Raw genomic sequence first — 26,865 nt, 5'->3', positions numbered from 1 at the left:
TCCAGGAGCAGGTGATAGCAGGTGGGACATAATCTACTTTACCAGCCAGTGGCTTAAGGCTGCTTAATTTGGCTGATTACCAGGAGCTGCTTTACTGCCAGTGCTCCCAGGGCTCAGCAGCAGATCAATGGTGCTGCTGGAGCTCTGCTGAAGTCTCCACCAGCAGCTCCTGAGCTCCTTCATGGGCAGCTGCAGCTGTGTGGCAGCTCCCTGTGTGCCTCCTGGTGCTCTCTTCCTTTGGGGCACTGGCCAAGCAGGTCTGTGTTTTCTCTGTATAACTTAAATTAGTAAATCTGGAGCAGTTTAATGGCAGATGTGGGTGGATTTGCTGGCAGCAATAACTGGCTGGGCGCCCATGCTGGGGAATGGGTGCCCTTAAGGGGTGCAGCCACCCTGAGGGACCTTCTCCATCCCTGGAGCAGCTTCCCCAAAGGGATGGAGACAGGAGGGGGGCATTGCTGCCAACCTGAGCCTGGCCTTGGGCTCTCTTGTTTGCAGTTAGAGCTGGGTCTCTGGGCTGTGATTGCAATGGATTATGTGTCAGAGTTAGTCCTTGGCTAGTTGGCTCTTTGCTCTTTTAATCTACTTGAATCAAAATCGATTGTGAAAGTAAATAGAGGAGCATCAGAGGGGCAGGCAATCAAAGGGCTGGGGCTTTGCTCCCTGGGGACATGCCAGGGTGGATGGGATCCCAGGACAGCCCTGGGTACCACCCCAAGGAGCTGGGCATGAGGTCTGGGTCTGCCTCAGCCCCACTGGAGATCCTCTGCTTTCCTCTGCAATAAATCTCTCAAGATTGTGCTGCCCTTTTGAGGGGTTTAAGTAGCCTGGAGTTGTCCTTTAAAGGAGAAAACCACAGCAAATTATGCTTTAGATTGAAATTAATTCAGCTGGTATTTTCAATGGACATAGGTAATATCTCACTGTGTCTGAGCTCCAGTACCAGCAGGGGATTTGCTGTTGTGGGATGGCCAGGGAGGGCTGTGACACATCTGAGAAGGGAGGGGACCAACAGCCAACCAGCCAGGTTATGGATATTGGGAATACAGTGTGGGATTGCATTTTAGAGGAGAATCAGGGGTGCCCTCATCACCCTCACAGCTCCTGAAAGGTGCCTGTGCTCAGCTGGGGCTGGGCTCTTTCTCCAGCAGCACTGACACAACCAGAGCACACAGCCTCGAGCTGCACCAAGGGAAATACAGGTCGGATATTAGGAAAAAGTTTTTTACAGAAGGAGTGATAAAATTCTATTGTGGTAGGGGTCCCCCAGCCAGGGAATAAAGAGCTTTGACTCCATGATTTCAGGAGGTTGAATAAAAGCTTTATTAAGCTATACTATACTACATACTATACTAGAGGAAGTTTTTCACTGTGAAAGTGATGAGACACAGGAACAGAAAAGGCATGGATGCACCATCCCTGGAAGTGCTCAAGGCCAGGTTGGATGGGGCTCTGAGCAGCCTGATCTAGTGGAAGTTGTCCTGGCCCATGGCAGGAGGGTTGGAACTGGGTGATCTTTAAGGTCCCCTCCAACCCAAATCATTCTGATAACATGAAGGAGTGGCCAAGGAGGAAAGGAGATGCTCCTTTCTCAGCTGCTCTCCACTCCTGCATGGTCAGAGAGCTGCAGAAACACAGAATATCCTGAACTGGGAGGGATGCACAAGGATCACTGAGTTCCACTGAACCTCACCTTTGAGTTCAGGTTGGCACATGCAGCAGAACTGCCCTGACTGCTCATCCTGCTCCTGTTCTGGAGGTCCCATGGCAGGTACTGGCAGGGGGTGACGCCTGCTCACGGCTGCTTTCACTCCAAGCAGGTATTTTAAAGACAAGTGCATCATTAGTGAATTCCCCAGGGTTTCACCCCATCCAAATTTGAGCATATTGGCTGTTGACTATTCCACTGGTTTCACAGAGAAGCTATTCCTTCTTCCACAAGACATCACCCTTAGGGGTTGCTTTCCTTTTTTCCCCTGATTTCATCCAATTACTTAGCTGTGTGCTCTTCAGAAGCCCCATAAATAATTCTCCTCCCTCTGCTGTGTTTACCAGCGTGTCTCATGAAATCCAGTAAGATATGATTGATTGCAATCATTATTTCCTAGTGCTGCTATGAAAACCTCTGTCAGTTCAGTGATTGCCTGTAAAGTGTGGCTGCCACTCAGGAAAACTGTCAAAACCCTGTCATACTTTAACAAACTCCAATTAATCTATTGGTTGGGTTTACTTGTATTTGCTGTCCCATCATTGCTGATTATCAGGGGAAATTAGAATATTTTTCCTTCCTAATTAGCAGCTTGGTGGCTTTGTTTTTTAAAAGAAAGTGGTTTTCAGCACTGTTTAATTTTTCAGAACTGTTTTACTTGGGTTTTGTGCTGTTCAGGTGGGTTTGGGTTTATCCTGGCTGCCTGCAGTGCTGTGGGTAAAGTCTCCTTGGGGATCTTCATCACTGGCTTTAGGGAGAAGCCTGAGCTCCTGGCCAGGATCTTCTCCATCCTCTGGATCCCCGTGCTTGGCTCAGGCAGCTGAGCAGCCCTGGGTGGGAGTCTGAGTCTCTGTTCCAGGTTAACAAATTAATCCTGGCTCTTGCATTTTTAAAAGAGTCGCTTCAGCACTTTTCCTCCTTTCTTCTGGTTTTAATGAGACACACTTTCCAAGAGATGTAATAATCATTGCCAAAAATGTCAAGTCGTTGTTAGCTTCCTTAAGCTGCTGGAAAAATAACAACAACAACAAAGCCCAGGAACAGAAAGAGAGAGGTGTTGATGCGGAAGAGCTTCGACTTCATCTCCAAGTGCCAGGGGAGGGCTGGGGGAGATGTGTCCTGCCTCAGCTCTGCTTTCTGGCAGGCTGCCCCAAAAGATAATGCAGGGAAAGCTGGGATTTTTTTTTATTACTATTTTTACTTAGTATTTGGTTTTTTTAAAAAAATTCTTTATTTGAGAAGGAATATCTCAGCTCACTGTTGACAGCAAAGCTCAGAGCTCTGCTCTCAGAGCATCCTGCAGTGGCTCAAAACCAGCTGGGAATGGGATGGTGGCAGTGACAGGAGGGGAGATCTCAGGGAAATTCAGGGGTGAATGTCTGGTGGTGGGTGCAGAGCTGGAGTTGTGGCTCTCTGGGATCCACAGGGAAATGGGTTTGTGCCCTGGTGGGAATATCCTCATCCCTCATTAGTGATTTGGGAGCAGAGCTGTCTTGTCAGCTGAGCTTCTGTGATGAAGCCTTGGAGCAGCATCCTTGCCTGGACTGCCAGGAAATCTGCATCCCCACTGCCTTCCCAGGCACAATCTCTGTGTGTTCCCAGCAAACTGTCACAACCTGACCCCCCCAAACAAGCTGAGATCCAAATCCCCAGGCCAGGATGGGCTCCATGGGAATCTGGGGGTGCTGGTTTCAGCCTCTCTGGCCAGCTCTAGGGGTTGGGTCAGGTCTTTCTCCTGACCTCCAGCCTCACCCACTGCAGCACAAGAGGGATCAGTGATCACTGTCTCATGCAAAAACTGAGTTTAAGGTCTAAGCTCTGACCTGCTGGCCATGCTGGGATGTCAGAGCAGGAGCAAATTCTGAGTAGAAATGTCCATTTTGGGGGATGGTCAGTCCTGGGATGGACAGAGGGTGCTGGGGGCTGCAACCCATGAACACAGACCAGCTGTGGGAGGGATGTCACTGGAATGGGCTCAGTCTTTGGACAAATAACTAAAGTGGATTTTCTGATTTAAGCTCATGCAGAGCTGTTCTATTTCCTTGGCTGTGCCTTTTCCTGATTTGCTCAGCTGGGTTTGGGGCAGCCCTTGTCAAAACAGAGCTCCAGGTTCCAAAATTCCACTTTTTTACCTCCCCATAGCATCTTTTAATTGCAGGCTCATTAGTGCTGCTGCTCTTCAGTGGGACAGGCTGTGACTTTGGTACCACCCAGGGGACAGGGTGACCTTCCTGGTAGGTTGGGCCCAGGTGGCTCCTGCATTCCCAAACCCACCCAGGAAAGTCTGGGGCTGCACAGGACCTTGGGCACCCACTGATTGAAGCAGAAGTCACTAACCTTTTGCCATGGAACTGAGGGAATGTCTGGGGAAGAGCCCAGTTTCAATTTCCATGAATGGTGGTTTGTCCTCTTTTTTTTTTGAGGAATTGCTTTTGCTCTCAATGTTTCTTCTGTTTTGTTAGATAGAGTCAGGAAAAATAATGTGCTGCTGATCATCTCAGCCAAGCGTGGAAGGCAGCCTTTGGCAAGGTCTGGCTGGCCCAGTGTCATCTTCTTGGAGGGGTTAAGGGCTGGCTCACAGCCCCGTGTTCGTGTGCCCTGCCACAGTGATCCCAGTGCCTGCTGGGGTCAGAGCCTGGCACAGGAGTGTGGGGGGCTGGAGCTGCAGTGCCAGTGCTGCCTTCCCTGGGAAGCTGCCTGTTGGGGAAGATGAAACAGGAAAGCCTTATAAATATGATTGTCTGCAAAAGATTTTGAGAATATAGAAACTGTAAGCGAGATTGAAATGAAAGCAAGCTTTGAGATCCCTCAGTTACTGAACAACTGGAAAACAGTGGTGTGGCCAGCTGAAGGTGATCCCCTTTTGATGGAACAACACCCTCTGCTTGCAGACAGCTCCAAGGGTCAGAGCAGACCCTACAGCTTGGCAGAAGAGGCCCAAAGAGGAGTTTTTAGAGTCTAAAATGTAGCACAGTATATTAATGTAGTGATTCTTATAAGCTGTATGTAAATGCTGTAGGATTTGTATATTGTACTAGATTGGTTAGTGAGAATTAGAATATTCATCACAGAAGAAGATTTATTGCATTGTAACAGGAACTTCTCTCTCTTACCCCTTTTTACTCTCTTACCCCTTTTTACTCTCTTACCCTCTGAAGAACTCTCTTACCCTCTCATCCTCTCTGCCCCTCTCTTCTCTCAGGCCTGCTCTGAGCTGTGGCTGGCAGCTCCCAGCAGGGCCCTGCACCCAGGCCCTTTGCAATAAACCCCAAGTTCCACAACCTGGCTTCAAAAATCTCTCGTCTCCATCCATCCCGACTGTCCTACCCCCCGATGCTCCTACACTGCCTTCCCTGGGAATCAGCCTTCCCAGCCCCTGGGAGCTCTGGCTGAAGAGTGGGTGAATTCCTGCGGGAGCAGGGATGGAGCTGGGGCTGCAGCTCTGCAGCAGCAGGAGCTGTCACGGTGCCCCTGATCCCACCATGCCACGCCCTGCTCCCATCTGAACACCCAAACACCCACACCAAGGCCTCTGTGCTGTTTCACGTGCTCAGCCAGCTCCTGTGGGGAGGAGAAGCCTGTGCCAGGGCTGTCCCTGGAACCCAATGCTATTGGGATGCCCTGATCCATCCTGCCACCCTGGCTGTGCCAGGATAGGGAATCCCAAACTCCCTCTGGCTTTGCAAGACTGGTTGTGCCTCTGTTTGGAGGTGCATGAGGTGTCCCTAAGTCCTGATAGCCACCTGATAGCGACCTGATGGGCACACAGGACATCCAGCAGCTGCTTGCCTTCCCAGTGCCACCCCCCTGGCTCCTGCTGCTCCCTAAATTAAATATGTGCTGCCTCTTGGAAAGCACATGAGAGTGGAAGGGCAGAGATAAGCTAAATGGGAGAGGTTCAGGGGATTATGCACTGATTAAGTTATTACCAATGTGAAATGAGCCGAGCTGAGATGAAACAGGAGCTTTATTTTCTGTTCCCTGGCTCTGGGCTTGCTGCCTGTCACTAGATGGCAAATCCAGCTGGGAGCAGGAGCTCCTGGATCCCCCTGTGCTTTCCAGCAGGTCAGTGCCATGCCACACCCATGGGAAACAGTGTTAAACAGGGCTGGGAATTGGGGGCCTTCCCTGCTGGGGGGGTTTCTGAGATGCAGCACTTGAGCTATTTCCAGTGCTGGGTCACCCACCCCAATGCAGATTTGGGCAGAGAATTTCTTCTTTTCTGTAACAGGAAAATCTGGTGCTGCTGGGAGGATGGGTTGGGGGAGCACCACCCTTTGATTGGTTTCCCATGTTTTTCCTTAAGCATCCTCTGCAGGCTGCTGTCAAAGGCAGGATGCTGGGCTAGGTGGGGAGTGAAAAATAGAAGAGCCAAATGAAAGGCTGTTTGCTTGGTGCTTGGGAATCAAGTCAGTTTGCCATAAGCCCTCGGGACTGTGACCGTGTTCACAGGGGTCTTAGGATGAGGGAAGAGATGAGGATCTGACTCCATGTTTCAGAAGGCTGATTTATTATTTTATGATATATATTATATTAAAACTATACTAAAAGAATAGAAGAAAGGATTTCATCAGCAGGCTGGCTAAGAATAGAAAAAGGAAGAATGATAACAAGGGTTTGTGTCTTGGACAGGGAGTCTGAGCCAGCTGAGTGTGATTGGCCATTAATTAGAAACAACCACATGAGACCAATCCCAGATGCACCTGTTGCATTCCACAGCAGCAGATAACCATTGCTTACATTTTCTTCTTGAGACCTCTCAGCTTCTCAGGAGAAAAAATCCTAAGGCAAGGATTTTTCAGAAAATGTGTCTGTGACAGGGACAGGCTGGATCAGGTGCATAAGTCAGGAGTTCATGCCTGGTGAGGGGGCTGCCACTGGCTATCCTGTATTTGCTGTCCCATCACTGATGGGACTGGAGGAGCCCAGCTGGATTTGGGCAGGGGTTTACCCTGCTTGGGCAGGACGATGGGGCTGTGGGGCAGAGCCAGGGAGGGGACATGGGGACAGCAGGGCACCGAGATGCTCCAAACACCACTGAGCCCTCCCGTGGGAGTGGGGAGCACAGGGGCAGGGGGTTCCATGGTGGGGTGTGCCAGGCCAGGCTGGCTGTGTCTCAGCTCTCTCTGTGTGCTGCAGTGATGGGTGCGCTGGAGTCCCGAGGGGTGCTGCGCAGGATGAGCGACATGCTGGAGATGCTGATGAAGAGGATGGACATCCTGGCCAGGCTGGAGAACAGCACTGACTTCCACAAAGGGGATGAAGCACGATTCCCTCTGGACAGGTCAGTCAGACCCTGTGGAGCAGTGCTGGGGGTGGGGGCTTTGCAGGAGCAGAACACCCCAATGTGCTGAGCTGCTCTGAGGGTGGTGGGACCCAACGGGACTTGGGGCTTGGGGCAGATAGTTTTTAGTCCCATTTGCCATGTCTGGAGCTGTTTCTTCTGGAATTTCTGAACTGACTGTGATTTTTAGGATTAGTCACACCCTCAAGCTTGTCAGAGTCCAAGAAGCATTTGCACTATGCTCTCAGGCACACTGTGTGATTTTTTGGGGGTGTCCTGTGCAGGACCAGGAGCTGGACTCAGTGATTCTTGTGGGTATTGTTGTGATATTCTATGATTCCATGATTTCCTGAAGCAGCTGTCCCAGCTGCAGGTGTGGCAGTGTCTGCACAGCTGTGCTGTGGTGCAGCTGGAGGTGGGACTTGCTGAGCATCACTTGGCCTGTGGGATGTGCTCCCTGAGCTCAGGACACTTGCTCTGTGCCTGTACTCCTTGGGTAGCTGAGGAGCTGGTGGCTGTTTAAAATCCAGGGCTGATGTGCTCAACCTTGGACTTGAGCAAGGTTTAAAACGTGCAGAAGGGCTTGAAATGATGCCCTGGCTCCCTGAGATGCACATCTCAGCTGGCAGCGTGAGAGGTGCCATCAGACCTCCCTGTCGTGGCACACTGATTCACTAAAAAGACATTTCCCTGTGCTCTGGGAGCCTTTAAACATTCATTGATACTAACTGGAGTGTCAGTGCACAAATGGTAACTGGTGGTGGGGGAGCAGAGATGAAAAACCACAGGGGCAGCACTTGGGACAAACTTGGCAAAGTTTGTGGAAAAGATGCCAGTGTGGATTTTGCTCAGGTGGAGCCTCAGGTGACACAGGAGAGGTGGATGGCAGGGATGTGACATGCAGGGGTCACCCCTGCCCTGCTCTGTGCTGACAGCACAGGAGCTGTGCTGCATCCCTCATAACATTCCCACCTCCTGCCACCACTGTGCTTTTCCCTGCTCCCATCAGCATTTCCATCCCTCTCCCTCGCTTTCCTCACGAGCCTCTTTTGTGCCTATAACAGAAAACAGTCAGTGAGCCTGTAATTAAAGGCTGAGCTCTGCCACAGTGCCTGCACACCTGAGCTAGAGCTGCAGGGCAGCCGTGGAATGTGTGGTCCTGCCTTCTATGTTCCATCATTTCCAGCACTGAGAAAATATAATTTGCCTCAGCCATGGTGGGTGCTGGAATTTTGTTGTTCTGAGGCTGGCTGGTACCCAAGTGAGTGAGATCACCAATAATCCCAGAGAGGAGTGGACAGGACTATTACAGCCAGCCACTGCAAGGTGCTTGCTCACATTGAACAAGTTTCTTGGCCAGTCTTGTGTTAAAAGAACCACTAATATCAGGTGATGGTTGTTTCTCTACACCAGCAGCCAAGAGAGAATCTAAAAAGTGTTTCTGTGGGCTGGCAGCAGTGGCTGCAGATGGGGATTTGATGTTTCAGATCTGCTGTGGGAGTGATGGCTCTGGGGCCATCACCTGGAGAGAGGATGGAGCTGATGGACCCACATGAGAAGAGCCTCAGGTTTTGTGTGTGTGCTCAGATGGGCCTGAGCTGGGGGCTGAGATCACAGATGTCTTAATTTGCAGGAATGGAAAATCAGGGGTAACGAGTTTATCACCTTTTGCTCCTTATAGTTCACCCCTAAAGAGAAATCAATTCTCTTCACCTGATTCTGCATCCAAACCCATCTGTCTCCTCTCCTTGTTCTCACCTGGCCTCTGAAGGTCCCACCTTGGGGACAGAGCATCTCCAGGTGGAGCAGCCACCACAGGGGAGTTTCTTGTGGGTGGGATTTTGCTGTGGCAGTCCCTAATGAAGCACTGGCAGCATTTGCCAACCCTTGGGAAGCATTTCCTGAGTGCTCCCTTCCTTCCCTGGAGCCCTGGCTCTGGCTGAGGGCTGTGCCCAGAGGGGATGGGATGTGTTGGAGGTGTCACTGCTGTTCTGGGTCTCAGCAGGTTTGAGTGGCTCCACCTCTTCTGCCACAAGGGCTGCCTCATCCAGGGCGACCTTTCTTGGCTTGTCCTGGTCCCTGCTGCCCCCTGAGGGGTGCATGAGGCAGCTGGAAGGGTTCAGAGCCATCCTGCTCTGAGCAGAGTCTGGCTCTGTGCTGATCCCACAGCTCTGGGTGCTCTCTGGAGCTGAGCAGAGCATCCCAGGGGGAATCCAAAAGCAGCTGCTGTGAAACCCCGTGGAGTCAGGGAGCTGAGCTCCCTGTCCCTTTGAGGGTGACCAGCTGCAGTCCTGGGGACCCCTGTGCTGAGGTGGAATTGGGCACCTCCAGCTGCACCAGGACCCAGCAATGACTCCTGGAGCCGGATCAGCCCCACGGAGACACCCAGGAACTGTTCCTCGTTAGGATCCCGGGATTCCACCCAGGGCTTGTCTCCTTCCCTCCCTGCCTCTGTCTCTTTGATCACCAGTGACCGACTTGAGGCTGTCAGGGAAAGATAATACAATTAAAGGGTGGTAATTTCAAAGGGATTTTACTCTTCAAAGCGTCCCTGCTTGGCACTGCTGCTGCCTTCGTCTCCTTCCCGCTCTGCACAGCTGCCAGCGTGGGCTTTGTGGTTCCAGTTGCTCAAAAGTGGATTAATTCTTGTTTTTACAAAGTGCTCTCCTGCTTAAGGCTGGATCTCCAGTGGAATCAGGAGGGCTGGGTTTTGCAGAGCTCCAGCTGAGAGGAAGGAGGTGAAGGCTTTGCTGAGCTTTATGGAATAACCTGTGAGCACTGTACCACTCCAGCAGAGGCTTGGGGTGGCTTTACCCCTTGGAAAGTGCAAGGAAAACTCTGTATTTGCAGGGTGGCATTAATGGCCTGCCTTGGAAAGCCTCCCAGCTTTCCAAGCTGCAAAATCTTTCTTGCTCCACAGGGGCTGTCTCATTGAATATTCCACAGGTGCCTCCATTTCCAGCTGATGAAACTCTCGGAAAACCCAAATGTCCCACTCCAATTTTCTTCCCCTTGGAAGAGCTGCCCAAAAGTTTTGTGGGGTGGCACACAGGCTGCACCTGTGAACTCCAGGGGTTGCTGGATCCCTTCTCCAGCCCTGCCTGAGCTCCCTGCTGCCTGCATCCTGCCCGTGCTGGGAAGGGAAGGATGGATTCCCTAACGAGGGCCAGCAGGCTGCCAGTCAGCTGCAGGAAAATCAATACTGCTGTTAATTGAATGCAACCCTCGTAAATCATCAGAGGGGAAGGAAATTAGGAGTACTCGTGAAAGCCTCCTGGAGAGCTGTTTACTGGGCAAGAGAAATATTAGTTTGCAGGGGAAGTGTTGATCTCTTGCTGAAAAGTGCTTAGGAGGGACGGGAGGAGGGGGTCTGAAGTGGCTGACCCAAGCTGGCACTGTAACCCAGCAGTGTTGGGGCTTGGAGAAGCCTTTTTCCAGGAGCTGGGCTGCCCCTGCCCACCTCATCCCCCAGGGACATGGCAGAGGGGAAGGCTGGGGTCTGCAGCACTGGCATTCCTGGTCAATCCTGTCCCCACGTGGTGGTTAGCCTGCAAAGGGTGTTATTTGCTAACGACTGATTAATCTTCAAGCTTAATTACTGCCAAGGCTCAGTTAATTTCCACACACTTTAAGTATTTGTTCTTGTAATCATTACATGACTCCATATTCCCCCAGTAATTAAAAGTCTTGCAATATGACACTAAATGGATGATGTTCCTGCATCCTGCCAGCCTGGCTCTATTAATTCCTGAATTGTTGCTGGTGGTGAGGTGGCTGCAGTGAAATCACTGCCAAGGCTGTGGTCTCCTGCAGCCCAGGTGAGCCTGGAGCAGTCCTGGACCCCTCTGAGCGTTGCCTCCCATCTCCTGAGGGGCTCAGAGGGGGCAAAGCTCTTCAGAGCAGCCCAGGCAAGGTGAGACCACCCTGTGGTCCAGCCTGGCTTTGCTGGGTGTTGGTTCTGCTGAGCAGGAGCAGGGGTGCATCAGGAGACAGGAGCCTTCCTCCCCAGCACTCACCTTCCTCACAGGTCCCACAGCCCATTCTATCCTGGCAGAGGGGATGAGTTTTTCCTTACAGCTCCTGAGGATGTCTCCAGCCTGGCCCTGGATGATTTCACAGAATCACTGGGCTGGAAGAGACCTTCAGGATCATTGAGCCCAACCCAGCCCCAACCCCTCAACCAAACCCTGGCACCCAGTGCCACATCCAGGCTTTGTTAAACACACCCAGGGATGGGGACTCCACCACCTCCCCGGGCAGCCATTCAGAACTTTATCACCCTTTCAGTGAAAAACCTTTTCCTAATATCCAGCCTGTATTTCCCTTGGTGCAGCTTGAGGCTGTGTGCTCTGGTTGTGTCAGTGCTGCTGGAGAAAGAGCCCAGCCCCAGGTGAGCACAGGCACCTTTCAGGAGCTGTGAGAGTGATGGGGGCAGCCCTGAGTCTCCTTTTCTTCAGGCTGAGCACCCCCATTTCAGTGGTACTTGGAGAGGATGGGCACAGTGTGGGGACTCACTGCTGGTCTGGAGTCCCCATCAGGCTCAGGAGAGGACATAAATGGGGGGAATTCAGGCCTGGGCAGCTGAGCTAAAAAGCTTTTCTCTGCTTTTTCTCTAAGGCAGAGCAGGAAGGTGGCTCTGTGCTGCTAGCAGGTCAGCAGGGTCCATCCATTTCCAGAAGGGCTGTGGCCTCATGGAAGAGCCCCAGAGCCCAAATGGTGCTGGGCAACACCAGCATGGTGACAGGACAGGTGCCAAGGTATGCCCAGGTCACTCACACCCTCCCCTCCTGCTCCCAGGCTTGCACCTCCCCAGCACCTCCTGCTCAATTTGCTGACCTTAATTCAGCAATAGGCTTTGCTTTCTGTTTATTTTTAAATTCTATTTTTGTTTTTTAAATATTTATATTTATAATCTCATATCTATATTTCATATTTATATTTAAGCGATATAATTTATATTTATATTTATATTTATATTTATATTTATATTTATATTTATATTTATATTTATATTTATATTTATATTTATATTTATATTTATATGTATATTTATATTTATATTTATTTAATGTTTAATATTTTATATTTATTTCCATGCCAAAGCATTGACACACTGGAAACTGCTTTATCACAGGGCTGGCAAATGAGGCCTCTTGAATGAGCACCTGAGGCCAAGTGCAGTCACTGCTGTTTTTGTGCTGTGGTTGTTGTTTTTGGGTGGCTGCACAGGGGCAGGGCTGGGCAGTGGTGATGTGGGGCTGCCTTTACCCAGCCTGTGTGTCTGCTTTGCCCCACAAGGAAAATCAGAGCCTGTTAACCTCCAGCAGATCCCCTGATTTTGGAGCAAACAGAGGGCCAAAATACCCCTGCTAAAATGAAGCAGAGCATGAGCACCAAACACACAGCTGGCAAAAAGAATGGGGGTCTGAGGAATGTATCTTGCTCCAGGGGATCCTCTGCCCCAAGGATTCTGATCACAGCTGGTGGTTTTGGGCTCACTTTTAGGCAGGTCCCTCTTATTTAAGCCTGTGAGGCTGGCAGTGCCTTCCCAGCTCACTGAAGGGGTTTCTCCCAGCCTGTAGATAAATATATCTGATTTATGCCCCAACAAAGTGGTGATCCCATAACCCTCCTTTTCATGATCCCCCGTGTTCCCATAAATAAACCCACAGCTGCCCAGGCCTGTGGCTCAGCCCAGTTCTGCTCTGAGGCTCAGGAGGAAAATGAAGGCTTGGGCTTGTGGTTCAGCTTTGTGTTCTGCTTGGGGAAGATCTCAAAGCACTTTGAGAGTATTGATAAAATATACAGCATTGATAAAATAATTTAATTATTGGTGTTGGTTATACTTTGCTGGCTGTGCTGGTGGGCTACAGAGTTTGGTTGGAAACTGGTTTTCATCTTTTTTTTCATGAAGTTCATTGCCACCTCACTGAAATGTCAGTGTCCCCCCCCTGGGGTGTGCAGCCATGGGCTTTGGGTTAGCTCAGGGCCTCCTAGAAAAGTATTTGTGTGAGAAATATCACCCACAATCAACTGAAATGAAAATAAATGGAAGTGCTTTAGTGAGCTAAATGCTCCTGTATTTATTATGTGATTTATTATGTAACTTGGTGTTGGAGCAGTTCAGTCAGGGCTCTGCCCATGCATCATCTGGCATTTGCTTCAAAGGAGTTTCCAAGGAATGCTCCCATCCCAAGTCATGTTCTCTGGGGTATTTTCCCAGGCATTCCCAGTGAGCACAACCATGGCCACAAAAGAGTGAGCTCAGGTTTTTTCTCAGGTGTTCATGGAGGGGAGACTGAGCTGTTTGTGTCACCCTGAGGTGGAAAACCTTGGGGTGTACAGAGACCCCAGGAATTACACTGGGGACAAATGCTGTCCTTTAGGGGTTTTTTTAATATTTTTATTTCATTTGACTGGCAGGAGCAGCCTGTGAAGAATAAACCCACTCCTCAGTGGCATGGACCTTCTCCCATGGGCAAAGCCAGGTGCCACATCCCTGTCCTTGTCCAATGTCAGAAAGGCACCAAGGATCTGAGGGACCTGGCAGAGCCCACTCCAGGGGGGAGCAAAGCAGCTGTGCCTCAGCCCCTGCACTTTTTCCCTCCAGTATGACTCTAAATTTCGACCATGCTGATCATAAGCAGAGCTTTGGGCTTTTGCTCTGCTCCCTGGGGGTCTGAGCCTTTCCCAAGTGGGGCAGGATGTGACCCCTCCCTGCACATCCCAAAACAGCACGGGGTGTGCTGCCCTCCCACCACAAGGACCAGCACTCATCCAAGCCCAGGGGAACAGCACTGCAGAGATGAGGATTAAATCCAGGGTTACAAGGCCAATAAACAGAAACTGCACAGCTGAGCCTCCTGAGCCACTGCTGCCTCTCGTGCTACACCTCCTGTCTTGGGGTTGTTGGTGTCAGGGGACTGTGACACAAATTTCAGAGCATCAGCCCCCCAGTAACCCCCCTGGCTCTGTGTCCTGCCCTCTCCCACATGGGCAGCCCTGGCTTCTGGATTTTTGGATACAAACCATCTCAGAGAGGGTGTGGAGATACACACCAGGGCATGGATCTCCCAAAAATGTTTTACCTCCAGCATGGATGAGTTTTACTTGTATTCTCTTATGTTAGTGGAGCAAAGCTTTTAATTTCTCCATCTTCTTGGACATTTTAATGACTTTTTTTGTTATCCAGCACTCTGATGAGGGCTTTTCCCCACATCCCAGACACCAAGTTGGTGACTTCCCAGAGCTGGGTGACTCTGAGTGCTTCCCATTGGAGGGGATTGGGGACAAAGGGACAGATGGATGGATGGGAACAGCAGCCTGAGCCCTCATGGTGACCTGCTGGAGCTGCCCTTGGGGCTCATTTTTCCTGGAGATGTCCCAGCTGTTTGAACAGACAACACCTCACAAGCTGCAGCAGGAACCAGGAGGACAGGAAAGATCCTTTTTCCCTTGGCATTCCCTTTCCCTTCCCTGTGGGATTTCAGCTCCCTGGCCTGGAGACTGAGGCTGCTGTGGGGCTGGATGTGATTTGTGTCCCCAGAGCAGTGAAACAGCAGCACCAGCCCTGCTGCTTTCTGATCTACTTTGGGTCTTTGGGAAAAAAAAACTTTAAAAAATATTTAAAGAGGCAAATGGCAGCACAGACACTGGATGCGAGCAAGTGGAAATCCTTTGGTAAACTGCTCTGTGCAAATGCTGAATTTGTTGATGTATTATCTTCAGAACATCTGCTTTTCTCCATCTGTATTGGTCTTCCCAAAGCCATGGCTTTCACAAGTTAATAGCAAGAAATATCGGATGAGCAAGCAAATATGTTTAGGGCTTGTGTTATGAAGACAACACACAAAGAGAAAGAGATTCATCTTTTCATAATGCCACTTTTATAAAAGGCAATAAAAATACAGTGGCTTGTAAAGGGATAAACAGGCTGAATCCGAGCTGGTGCTGTGGAGATGGGGACAAGAGCAAAGTGAAGGGAACCAAATTAATGCATAAAAAAGTGACAGAAAACCCAACCTCTGGCTATATTCTATGGGAAATGATCTGTCAGTGGGGAAAGATACATCTTAATAGCAGTTTTTGAAAGGAGATGAATACTGTATACAGAGCATTATAAGGCACAGTGTGATCTGAATCTTAATCAACGGGGGGAAATATAAATCTGAAAATAATAAAGACGAAATCTATATTGATGGTTAGGAGTTAAAATATTGTATTTGCTGTAGTAAACGGTTTTAAGGTCCCAGGGAAAAAATTGTTCTAGGAAAGCTGTGGTAATTTAGTGTAGTTTCAATAGCTGGCACAGTGCCAGCACATTTTGGTGGCATTCAGCATGTCACTATGGAAAAATTTAAAAAGCAGGAAGGGAAAAGGCACAAAGCTGCTCCCTGGGCAGTGGTGGTGCTGGAGGAAGGGAGATTCTTTTTCTGCTGGGCTGGCAAGGGCTGTGCTGGCATCCTGGCTTGGATCAACCACGTGGTGGGATATTCCTGCTCTGCTGAGCTATTGTTGAGCAGAACAAACCACTTACCTTGTCCTTCCTGGTGTCTCCAGTTATTAACAACAAGGCATCAAACTCCTACGAGGCACACAGAACCTTTTCACGTTGGAGATACACCTTTAAATGCCTTATTTTCTTGTCCCCTGCCTGGGTGACAAATTGCTGTGCTGATAGTTCATGTAACTTATGCTTAACCTGCTTGTCACCTCCTTAATGCCTCACATGAAATTTGCTGCTCCTGTGATGGCCTTGTTACCCAGCAGATACAAACACTGGGACCTGTCAGTGCTCCCAGCTGGGAGCGTGGCTCTTCTCCCCAGGTGTGAAATCCCTCACTCAGAAAAACCCCACCAGGGTTTGGAGGCATCCAGTTTGACATGCAAGGGTGAGGAGCATGGGAGATCTGAGCCTGGTTCTGTGTTTCAAAGGGACTTTTCTACTTTTCTCCCTCTCCTTTTGATGCCTCAGGTTTTGGCTTTTCTCTTTTTCAGATTCTGTGCTGCTTTAGTGTGTGGGTCTGAGCTTCATATGAGGGGATGGGGAGCTCTGTGCACAGAGCAGGGAGACAAAACAATTCCTGCTCCAGCTGGGGACCAAGGACAAATGATCCAAATCTCAGCCCAAGAGCACAAACACCGTGGGCTGAGGAGAGAAAAACAAGAAGAATGGGACTGGATGGGCTAAAGCTGGAACTGGACAATGAACTGCAAGATGCAAATGGAGCAGAACTTATAAAAGTGAGAGACCCCGTGACCAGTTGTGCATTTTGTGACCATTTTGGTTCATCTTGGGTGTAGCCCTGGCTGGGGTCTGGTGCTGCCCAAGGTGGATCCATAGAGGCATTTTAATAAATCCCTTTATTCTTTAACTCTGTCCAGCCTCTGTTCTAGGTGATCCTTCTCAAGGCATCACTTTCATATGTTCCAGGAGTCATGGTGGACATTTTTAGTGTCCCTTTCCAGTAATCCTCTGTGTTTTGGGGAAAGCCTTGTGGTGCTCATATGATGCCTGCCTTGTTTGGAGGACTGGAGTGTGATGCTCAGAAATACGCTTTGCATCTCAGGGTTCTGAGGTGAAATCTTTGTGTTTGGGGAGCAGCTGAAGCTTCACAAGAGTGGGGCAAGGTGGGACAGAGCCTGGGTCAGCTCCATCACCCAGCACTGCAGCTGCCTGGCAGGACAAGGCTGAGCTGGAAGAAAGCCATTTATTTGGGATAACGATCCTGATTTTTGTTTGAGCATTTTTGTGGCTGCCCAGTGCTCAGCCCTGGCTGAGCTGAGGTCTGGAGGTCATCAGTGATGAGGTGAGGGCTGAGGTTGCTGTTGATTTTTGAGGCTGACCTGGTTCCTTGGGTGTTTGGGAGGAAGTGAGGATTGGGATAAGTTCTGGGAAGAGGCAGAAGCTGGACTGTGAACTGATCTAAGTGCTCTGAAGGGTGAGAGCAGTGCTGCTGTGGCTGTGATCATCCTCTCTCCTTGCCATGAGTGATGGAGAAACCTGGAGAGCATCTTCACCAAGCCCACAACCTTTTCCTGTTGAAAACAGGAGTTTGGGCTCACTGGTTCTAAATTCACAGCATCCATGTGATGTTTCCTCCTAAACTGCCCATCCCAGGTGTTTGCTGAGTGCCTCTGCATCACCTGTGGGGTCTGAGGCTGCTTGCTGGTGGAAAAAGGGTTGCAGAAATGGGGGTTTGTGAGCTTTCAGACCAGGACAATTTTATCTCCTCGGAGCCATGCTGACAAGCAGAGCTTATCTCAGGTTATTTTTGTGCCCATATTTTCCCAGGGCCTCACGAGCAGCCTCCCTGCTGCACTGGTTCCAGCAGGATACCTGGGGTTTATTCTCTGCAAAGGTTGGAAGTGACTTGGGGGCAATGGTGTCCTCTGCATTTAATTATTATTTCTTAAAAGCCCAAGATCAGTGGCTCCCTGTGGAGATATGCAGCCTGAATATTGATGGTCGTAAACCATGCCAGAAGGAAAAATGTGAGCTGCTCGCTGCTGGCAAATGGACTTTAAATCAACAAGCGAAGCAGTGTCGGTTCATAAAACCAGGATTTTTTTAGCCTTGAGGACAGAAGTACTTTAAATCCCAGCCTTTGGGTTCACTGATCTGCTGGAGAACAAACATAAAACTTCACCATGAAGGACCTGACATCAGCACATATTTTTTGTGCCATGAGTATTCAAGGTAGCCCTTTTGGTTTTGCTCACTGCATGTGACATTCCCCTGTATTGTAACGACCTCAGCGGCAGCAGGAGGGAAAACTTATAACCCAAACACTGCAGAAGGGAAAATTATTTACTGGGATAACTCGTGGAGATGTGCTGGCTGTTTGTGGTGGAAGTAGCAGGTATCTTAGGTTGGAAATGCAAGATGTGCTAGGGGTGTGTATTCTATTGCCATCTGTCAGAGCTGGGGCAGTTCTCTGCTGTCCATGGGGCAGTTTTTTCTTTATCTCTCCCCCAGCCAACCCTCCCTCCAGGAGATCTCTGCTGTCCATGGCCACTGAGTGTCCCTGCAGGGCTGATCCAATTCCAGCATCCCATGGGGAGATGCTGCGCCCAGGGGAGGAGCCAAGCATTCCTACCTGGATCCAATCTGAGGTGCTGGGACAGCACAGCAGCCTTTGCCCAGTGCATTGCCAGAGGAGCAGTTTCTGCTGCCCTGCATTGCCAGAGGGAGCCCAGGCCCATCTCCAGCAGCCCTGGAGCTGCAGAGGAAAATCCCCCCTTGTGCAGGATCCCTGCTCCAGCAGAGCCACAGCTGGCACTGCAGGAGGGCTGAGCCCCCATGGGATGGGGCTGTGCCACCCCCTGACACACAGGGGGCAGGGACTGCTCTGACTCTGGCAGTGCTGTTTTATATTACTGCATTCTTGTGTTTACATATTTTTAAAATGTTTTATTTTTTCCTAATAAAGGACTGTTATTCCTATTCCCCTATCTTTACCTGAGAGCCCTTAATTTCAAAATTATAATAATTCAGAGGGAGGGGGTTTACATTTTCCATTTCAAGGGAGGTTCCTGCCTTCCTTAGCATTCACCTGGCTGCTCAAACCAAGACACAGGAGAGGTGTTGGAGTGGGAGGGCTCTCTCCTTGTCAGGCCTGGCAGGCTCCACTGCTGATTGATGGAGTTCTCTTTGCCTTTTTCCAGCTCACACCAGGTTTTAATTGACACTCAGCCTCTTCACAGGGCTATGTTTTCCTGTTCACACAATGTGTTCCTTAGATCAGTTCAACGGGGCTGTTCACCCAGGAGAGTGTTGATTTCAGGTTTGATTCCACGGAAGCATGTACAGCAATCCAGGCTGGTTGGATATGACCTCAAGCCTTGGTGGAAGGTACCTGTGGGCTTTCCTGGAGCTGCAGTCCCCAGCTCAGCCTCAGCTCCCTGTGCCTGCACAGCCCTGGCTGCTGCTCCTTGCTGGAAATCCACTCAAATCTCCGAATCACTGAGGCTGGAAAAACACCTCTGATATCATCGAATCCAACCATTAACCCAGCACAGCCAAGCCCATCACTAAACCCTGTCCCTAAGAACCTCATCTGGGTATTTTTGGGACACTTCCAGGGATGATGATTCCATTGCTTCCCAGGCTGTTCCAATGCCTGGCCTCACTTTCAGTGAAGAAATTTTTCCTCTTATCCAGTCTAAACTTCTCCAGGTGCAGCTTGAGGCTGTTTTGTCTTGTCCTATCACTTGTTCCTTGGGAGGAAAAACTGATTCCCACCTTTGTGGATGGGCAGGCTCAGCACATCCACATGTTCTGTGTGTTTTTCATCGCTCTGCTCCAAGCCCATGAACTTCTTCTGCAATCCTCAGTTTTACCTTCTTTTCTCTGTATTTTTATTATTTTTCTCTTTTTTTTTCAGCATAGCTTTCCTACTGCAGGAACAATTATCACAGTAGAAGATTTTCAAACGCAGCACATCTAAAATAAGAAAAAACATTTTTTTGCCAGTCTATTTAATATTTTCCCCACATAAAATGCATAGGTGGATCCATGTTTAACAGCACACTTCAAAAAAAAAAGGCAGAATATGTATAAAACACTGATTTAAATAGGTTTTCAATCAAACTTCCTGGAAGGCAGTGACTTTGCCTGTCAAATGCTGCACCAGGCATTCCTGTGTTTCTTCCTGGAGCTAAGTTCAATCTGCTGGGTATGGATTTCTCTTTGAGCACCTCTGAGTGTCACCACTGGGAGACTGTGGTATTTTCTGAGACCCCTGTTGAAGGGAGGAAAAAAAATGACTCCATGTTCCCAGAAGGCTAATTTATTATTTTATTATATTATTATATTAAAGAATACTATACTAAACTATACCAAAGAATACAGAAAGGATCTAGAAGAAGGCTAAAAGATACTAATGAAAAACTCATGACTCTCTCCTCAGAGTCTGACACAGCTTGGCCATGATTGGCCATTAAGTAAAAACAATTCACATGCTGGATAAACAATCTACAACCACATTCCAAAGCAGCAAAACACAGGGGAAGCAAATGAGATCATATTGTTTTCCTTTTTCTCTGAGGCTTCTTGGCTTCCCGGGAGTGAAATCTTCGGCAAAGAGATTTTTCAGAAAATATGACAGTAACAGGAGACATCAAGTTCTCAGGGTTGATTTGGTTTCTTCCCCAGGTTTCAGCCAGCAGCTGGGTTGATGGAGAGAATCCAGGCCATAGCTCAGAACGTGTCGGACATTGCAATAAAGGTGGATCAGATCCTCCGGAACAGCCTCCTGAATGGGAAAGGTCAGTGGCCCTGGGGGTCCCCGTGCCCCAAACCCCCTGTGTGTTGTGCTGTGCCCATGGGAAGGTCCAACCATGACAAATTTGGTAAAAGTCCCAGAAATGGAGGCTGATCTTGAGGCTGCCTTCCTTGGGAAACTCGTGCGTGACAAATCTGAATGGCTGTCAGGAATAAATGCTGGAGAATTAAATGCAAAATTAAAGGTGAGGAGCAGTGCACAAGCACCTGGATAGAAAAATTTGGTGGTTTGGATCCAAATTCATAGGGGCTGGGATTCAGCACCAGGAGAGGCATTCCCATCCCCCTGTGTCACTGCTGGGCTCTGCAGATGCTTCCCCACATGCCTGCGTGGTTATTTGGGTTAAGGCTGAAGATCCTTCCACTGCCTTTCGCACCTCATGCTTTTCAATTATGGGCAAAAGAGGACTTAGAGGGGGGCTGGTGGCTTTTATTGGCCCAGCCATGGAGGGAGAAAAGATCCTGATGCCATTTTAACCACTTTATGGCTTATTTAGGAACTCACCCTGGGGGCTGAGTCTTCTTCCAGCAGCTCAGCAGGACAGCTTTTATTGCAAGTTTATAGCATAAAAGGTTGTCAAGTCCTTGCCTAGATCCTGCAGCCTGCTTACAAGAGTGGGGATAGGTGGAATTTGGGGTCTGGACCAGGCAGAGGGCGCAGGAAAGTGCTGGAAATGGATTTGCTGAGATTTAGAGAAAGAGAACATTCCCAGCATTGAAGCAGGGTGGTTTTCTCTGTTTCTTTCCTGATTTGGGAAGGATGCTGAAGATGCTTCACATCTTGATGTCCTGCTCCATCCAGTGGCATGGGGCTGTCTGCCAGCCCAGCTGTGGCACCAGTGAACAAGCCTGGGGGCTGCCAGCCTTGTCCCATCCCATCCCATCCCATCCCATCCCATCCCATCCCATCCCATCCCATCCCATCCCATCCCATCCCATCCCATCCCATCCCATCCCATCCCATCCCATTCTCCTCACAGCATTTCTAGCTGCTCCTCTGTCACACCCCAGCTCTCCCCATGCCCAAATTGTCTCTCTGCAGGGATGGAAGGCAGGAGGGATCAGTGTGAGGTGCCCAGGGACCCCAAGTACCCCGACTGTGCTGGGAAGGTGGAGGTGAGTTGGGGTCCCCTGTCTGGGAGAGGGTCTCCAGCTGGGATGGGAGGGCCCAAAGCAGTGACCCTGGGGGTTAAACTGGGAAGGGCAGTGGGGAATGGGATGATTTCCAGGATAAAATGATTGTTAATGTTGGAAAGGTGCAGCCCATTGAAGGAGGAGCAGCAGAGCCAAAGGTGTGGAAAGCAAAGCAGGGCTGTGCTTTGAAGACAAAACACAAGGGAGGTGTCCAACCTTCTCTGGCAGCTTTTGCTACAGAAATGGGATTGTTTTCCCCCAGTAATACCCTCACCACATGTACCTTTAGCTGGAGGGGTACAAAGCCCTGAAGCCACAGGCTGCAGCAGAATCAGCTGTGGGCCCACCTCTGCCTGCAGCTCTCCCTGCCTGCAGTCTGTGTGCTCAATGCCAGAAGCACAGTGAGGAGGAAGCTCTGGCACATCACCTCTGAATATCTGGAGCATTCCCTGGTGCCTGGGGAATAAGCCCAGCACTGCCCAGAGCAGCACCTCGTTCAGGTGGCCAGAACCTCCATCTCAATCAGTCCTGCCTGACCCAGCCTGCTCTTCATACTGGAATGCAGCCTGGCACTTGGCCCAGAGCATGATGGCTTTGTCAGAGAGCATATTTACATCAACTAATTAAAAGCATTGCCCTTTTCCCTCCTCTTGCCAACCTGCTTCAAGCTCAGGCTTCTGCAGGGCCCAGTCTCCCTGAAAAGATGTTGAAGGGTACAAGAAAATTATGGGGGGGGGGGTGTACAAGAAAATGATGTGGATTTTTCACTTCCAGGGGTGTTAGCCATCCTTTCCTTCTACAATTTGAGTAAATTCAGGATGTAATGCAATTGTGGAAGGCTGTAATCCCATCTCCCCTCCTGGTGATTGCTGTGCTTTACAGATTGGGCACAGCAACCTGTCCCTGAGCAGATTTGTTTTTGTAGCTGAATTAGGAAGAGGCTGGCAAGAGCCATTGTGGGGGATGATAAATCACTGCTCTGGTCCCTGGTTATTCTCCTCTGTGTGAAATCATCCCTGGGGACTGCTGGCAGATCTGTCTCCTGCCCTGCTGCTCCAGGGGCAATGAGATCAGCAGCTCCCCAGCAAAGCGAGCCAGAAGAAATCCCTGTGGTGCATCATTTCCTGGGGATTAAGGGCTGTGCCCCCAGGGAAGGCTGGAACCAGTGCTAGAAACCCAGGGAGCCCCCAGCAAACCTCCCTGGCTCTTCCTCTGCCCCAAATTCCCTGGAGGCCCTGAGTGGGTGAACACCAGCCCTGTGGCACTGGGGCTGGGTTTGCAGTCCTTTTCCACCCTCTGCCCTTCATTTTTATTTCCCAGACAGAGAAAGGGGATGGAGAACAGAAGTTTTCCACAGCAGGGGCAGCTGGCAGGGCTGGCACACCTCCTCCACGAGCCTCACGAGTTTCTTTGCCCCTTGCAGTGGATGAGGGCCCGCTGGACCTCTGACCCCTGCTATGCTTTCTTTGGTGTGGATGGCACCGAGTGCTCCTTCCTCATCTACCTCAGCGAGGTCGAGTGGTTCTGTCCCCCCCTGCCCTGGCGGAACCACACGGTGGCCGTGCCCTCGCCGCCGCCGCCACGCGCGCAGGTAAGGTGGGCCCAGCCCGGCTTCTGCTGGGCCAGGGCCTTTGTGGGGAGGCATCAGTGGAAATAAACACTCAGGTTCAGCAGGGCCATGATGCCTGACGTGGGTTTTCACAGAAGCACAGCGTGGTTGGGATTGGAGGGGGTCTTTGTGGGCAGGGAACCTTGCAGTAGAACAGGCTGTTCCAAGGCCTGCCCGACCTGGCCTTGAGTGTGTCAAGGGATGGAGCATCCACCACCTCTCTTTGCAACCTGTGCCAGTGTTTTATCACCCTCACCAGGAAAAGTTTCCTCCTTATAACTATTCTGAGTCAGCTCTCTCAGTTTAAAGCCATCACTCCTTGTCCTGTTGCAACAGGCCCTTGTTGGGAAGGATGAAAGTTTGACAGGAAAGTCTCACAAATATGTGTGCTTAGCAGAAAGATTTTTAAATGTAGAGTCTGATGAAGGAATAGAGATGGAAGCAAGTTTTGATATAGAAGAAAAGAATTGCTGAGCCAGTCTCACTGGATAACCAAGGAGGCAAAGGGTGTGTGAGTTAGAAGGGGTTTTTATGGCTTAGAGCAAAGGATAAACCCACCTCAAACAAGAAGATGTTTTTACCAAGCAGAAAGAGAGCACAGGCAAACAAGGCAGCAAATGGTGCAAGTAGAAAAAAGGTCTCAGAATTTTCCACTGCAAGAAAACTGAAAAACAACTTCTAGCTTAAACTGTAATGTACAAACTTTTAGTGATTGGAGAACAGTAACATGAACATGGTAATTACAGTAGTTATGATAGGCTATAGGTAAAAGTTAAGGTATAAATTCTACTGTATTAAAATGCTCAGCAAAGTAGAGAACGCATTGTAACCAAACCCAAAGGGTGTCCAGGCCTGCCTGCAGCTGGAGCTGACAGCTGTAGGCACAGCTCTGTCACCCATGACCCTGGACTGGTGTAACCTCTTGGATGGAATAAACTGAATTTTGGAGAGCTGTCTGGAGTCCTGCATCCCTCATTTCAGCTCTTACAGACCCTGCTAAAAATTCTGTCCCTGTCTTTTTATAAGTCCCTATAAGTATGGAAAGGTTACAAGAAGATGTCTCTGGAGCCTTCTCTTCTCCAGGCTGAACACCCCCAGCTCCCTCAGGCTGTCTCCACAGCAGAGATGCTCCATCCCTCTGATCATTTTTGTGGCCTCCTCTCATCCATGCCTTTCCTCTGCTGAGGAATCTGGGTTCTCATGAGGAGCCCTTGGTGCAGCGGGATCCCCCTGGGATTTGGGGCATGAAGTGGAGGAGCTGCCACGGCTCCAGGGGAGCAGGAAGGTCTCAGATCACCTCTGCTGAGATGGACAAACCTCCCCCAGGCCACGGGGCAGCCCAGGGGCTCCTCTGGCTCCTCCTTCCCTACACTCACCATGCAGAGCATGCTCCTTCCCTAGGCAGCGTTCCGGAGGGACCTGGCTCGCCTGCTGGAGCTCATTGGCACGGGCAAGGAGTCCCTGAGCTTCATGAAGAAGAGGATCCGGCACCTGGCCCAGCAGTGGCTGCGGGCGGCGCGGCGCCTCGAGCAGAGGCTGGCGGGACAGCAGCGGGACCAGAAACACGTACGGGGACAGTCGGGGCAGCTGAACCCAGCTGGGAGGGAAATTCATTTATGGGAGAGTGTGGGTATTCTATTTATAGGGTGACCTGATGAAGGGAGGAATGATGAATCTGACTCCAAGTTCTCAGAAGGCTAATTTATTATTTTATGATACTGTAGTATATTAAAGAATGCTAAACTATAATATACTAAAGAATACAGAATAGGATGTAAGAGTAATAACATGTAAGAATAATAAATGTAAGAATACTTACACAATGCTAAAAAGATAATAATGAAAACTTGTGACTCTCTCCAGAGTCCTGACACAGCTTGACCCTGATTGGCCAATGAGTCAATATAACTCACAGCAGAATCCAATGAAACAATCACCTGTGGGTAAACAATCTCCAAACACATTCTACATGAGCACAACACAGGAGAAGCAAATGAGAAAAGAATTGTTTTCCTTTTTCTGAGGCTTCTCGGCCTCCCAGGAGAAAAACCCTGGGTGAAGGGATTTTTCCAGAGAATGTGAATGCCACATGTGGGTCTGTAGGGTTGGTCTCTTGTCCATGGGCATGGCTTCACAGGCATTTGGGATGTGGCAGGACTGGTGTTGCTGAGCAGCGGGGTGGATTTTGGAAATGGGTCCTGGTGGGTGGAGATGTCTGGCTGCCATTGGAGTGTGACAGATCTCCTCTGAGGATAAGCTGAGGTTCCTGGCCCTCCTGTTGATGTTTCTGTTGTGCCTTTGGCCCCTGTGTGCAGGGAAATCCAGCTCCAGCCTGTGGTTCAGACTGTGATGTACATGGAGAGCACAAGCCAGGCCCCAGGACACAGAGTGGCAGTCAAAGGGCCAAGCTCTGGCCATTGGGTCTGTGCTAATTGGACATGGCTCATTTGCCTGCACACCTGACTGAGCTCCCTGAGTAATTACAGCCTGCAAAGGAGCTGGAGGGAATCAGGGACCATAAGTCATTCTGGGCTGGAAAACCCAGATTGTCCCTCTCCCCAGTGCTGACCTCTCTCCTTGTCTCTGCAGATCCTTGTCCATATTGGCTTCCTGACGGAGGAGTCGGGGGACGTTTTCAGCCCACGGGTGCTGAAGGGAGGCCCTCTGGGTGAGATGGTGCAGTGGGCTGACATCCTGGCTGCCCTCTTCATGCTGGGACACAGCCTGAGGGTCACAGTCTCCCTGAAGGAGCTGCAGAGGTGAGTGCTGGGTTGCATCGAGGTCTTGGGTGGAAGCAGCAGGTCTGAGAAGGCTGGGGGAGGCTCTTTGCCCACCTGCATCTCAGACAGTGCTGGTGCTGTACTGGACCACCAGTGTCATGGCTAGGAGACATCCCATCCTTCTGCATGCCAGCAAAGTGGGAAGGATTGATGGTGATGCTTTGCATGGAGCTGGTGTGGACACATCTGGAGCAGGGCTCTGCCCTGTGGCTTCAGTGCTGGATCTGGGCAGAATGGTTCCCTGCTGCCAGCACACAGCATCACCTGTGTCCCCTGACACCTGCCTGGAGCTGGCCATGGGAAAGCTCCCTTTGCCAGCCCATTCCCCAGGGATGCTCCCTGCTGGGCTGGTGGCCAGGTGGCTGCAGGATGCAGGTGACCTGCAGGTCACTGGCTCTTCCCAGCATGCATGGCTGCACTCAACCCCTGGGGCTTTGTGGTGGCTGAGGAGTTTCCTTCCTTCTTTCCTTTTCCCTTTTCCTTTTCCCTTTCCTTTCTCCTTTCTCCTTTCTCCTTCTCCTTTCTCCTTCTCATTTTCCTTTCCCTTTCCCCTTCCTCCCTTCCACCTCAGGAGGTGCTGGGGGTGACTTGGGGACCTGTGGGGGAATTTGCTGCTGCTGGAGGCACTTCCACAGAGGGATTGTCTCTTTCTGCCGTGGGGCAACACAGGATGGCAGTCTCCAAGAGCGACCAATATTAGATGGAAAAAGAGGTAGAAGCTAACAGTGGGCCCTGTTCCTCTCTGCTGATGCTGTTCTGTTATTACTAGGCTAACATTGGTGCCTTCTGTCACCTCATAAGGTTTGCTCCTCTCCTGATCAGAGGGCAAGAACCAAGGAAATTGCAAATTAGATGGGTTATAAATCAAGAAGAGCCTGAAGCTGCCTCGGAGACTGGGCAGGCTTTGGGAGATGCTAAGCCAGCATCAACCACATAATGAGCCATGCTGAAAAGGGAGTGAAAAAAATCCAACAATCTTGGAGAAAAACAACAAAACCCCCCAACCCCCCAACCCCCTTGCAGCATTCAGAATTAATGGATGGAATTAGCTCCTAACTAATTAAC

The 26,865-nt window shown here is 50.1% G+C and overlaps 1 protein-coding gene across 3 annotated transcripts in view; it reads left to right on the top strand.

Annotated features, from left to right (window-relative positions):
- MGAT5B (alpha-1,6-mannosylglycoprotein 6-beta-N-acetylglucosaminyltransferase B) overlaps window positions 1-26,865 on the top strand; it is an 83,874-nt gene that overhangs the window by 23,141 nt on the left and 33,868 nt on the right. For all 3 annotated transcript variants that reach the window (XR_010785023.1, XR_010785022.1, XM_066565559.1), the window contains exons 3-8: window positions 6,848-6,992; window positions 20,149-20,261; window positions 21,320-21,393; window positions 22,835-23,002; window positions 24,422-24,586; window positions 25,610-25,779. Coding sequence is in view for 1 of the 3 variants with exons in the window: in XM_066565559.1 (XP_066421656.1) it covers window positions 6,848-6,992; window positions 20,149-20,261; window positions 21,320-21,393; window positions 22,835-23,002; window positions 24,422-24,586; window positions 25,610-25,779 (835 nt within the window). In the remaining 2 variants the exon portion in view is untranslated. The remainder of the gene's footprint in view (window positions 1-6,847; window positions 6,993-20,148; window positions 20,262-21,319; window positions 21,394-22,834; window positions 23,003-24,421; window positions 24,587-25,609; window positions 25,780-26,865) is intronic.

Source organism: Molothrus aeneus, chromosome 25 (assembly GCF_037042795.1).
Source record: "Molothrus aeneus isolate 106 chromosome 25, BPBGC_Maene_1.0, whole genome shotgun sequence".
Lineage (NCBI taxonomy): Eukaryota > Metazoa > Chordata > Aves > Passeriformes > Icteridae > Molothrus > Molothrus aeneus.
The sequence above is the reverse complement of the archived record's forward strand: the minus strand, read 5'-3'. Positions and strand labels throughout refer to the sequence as shown.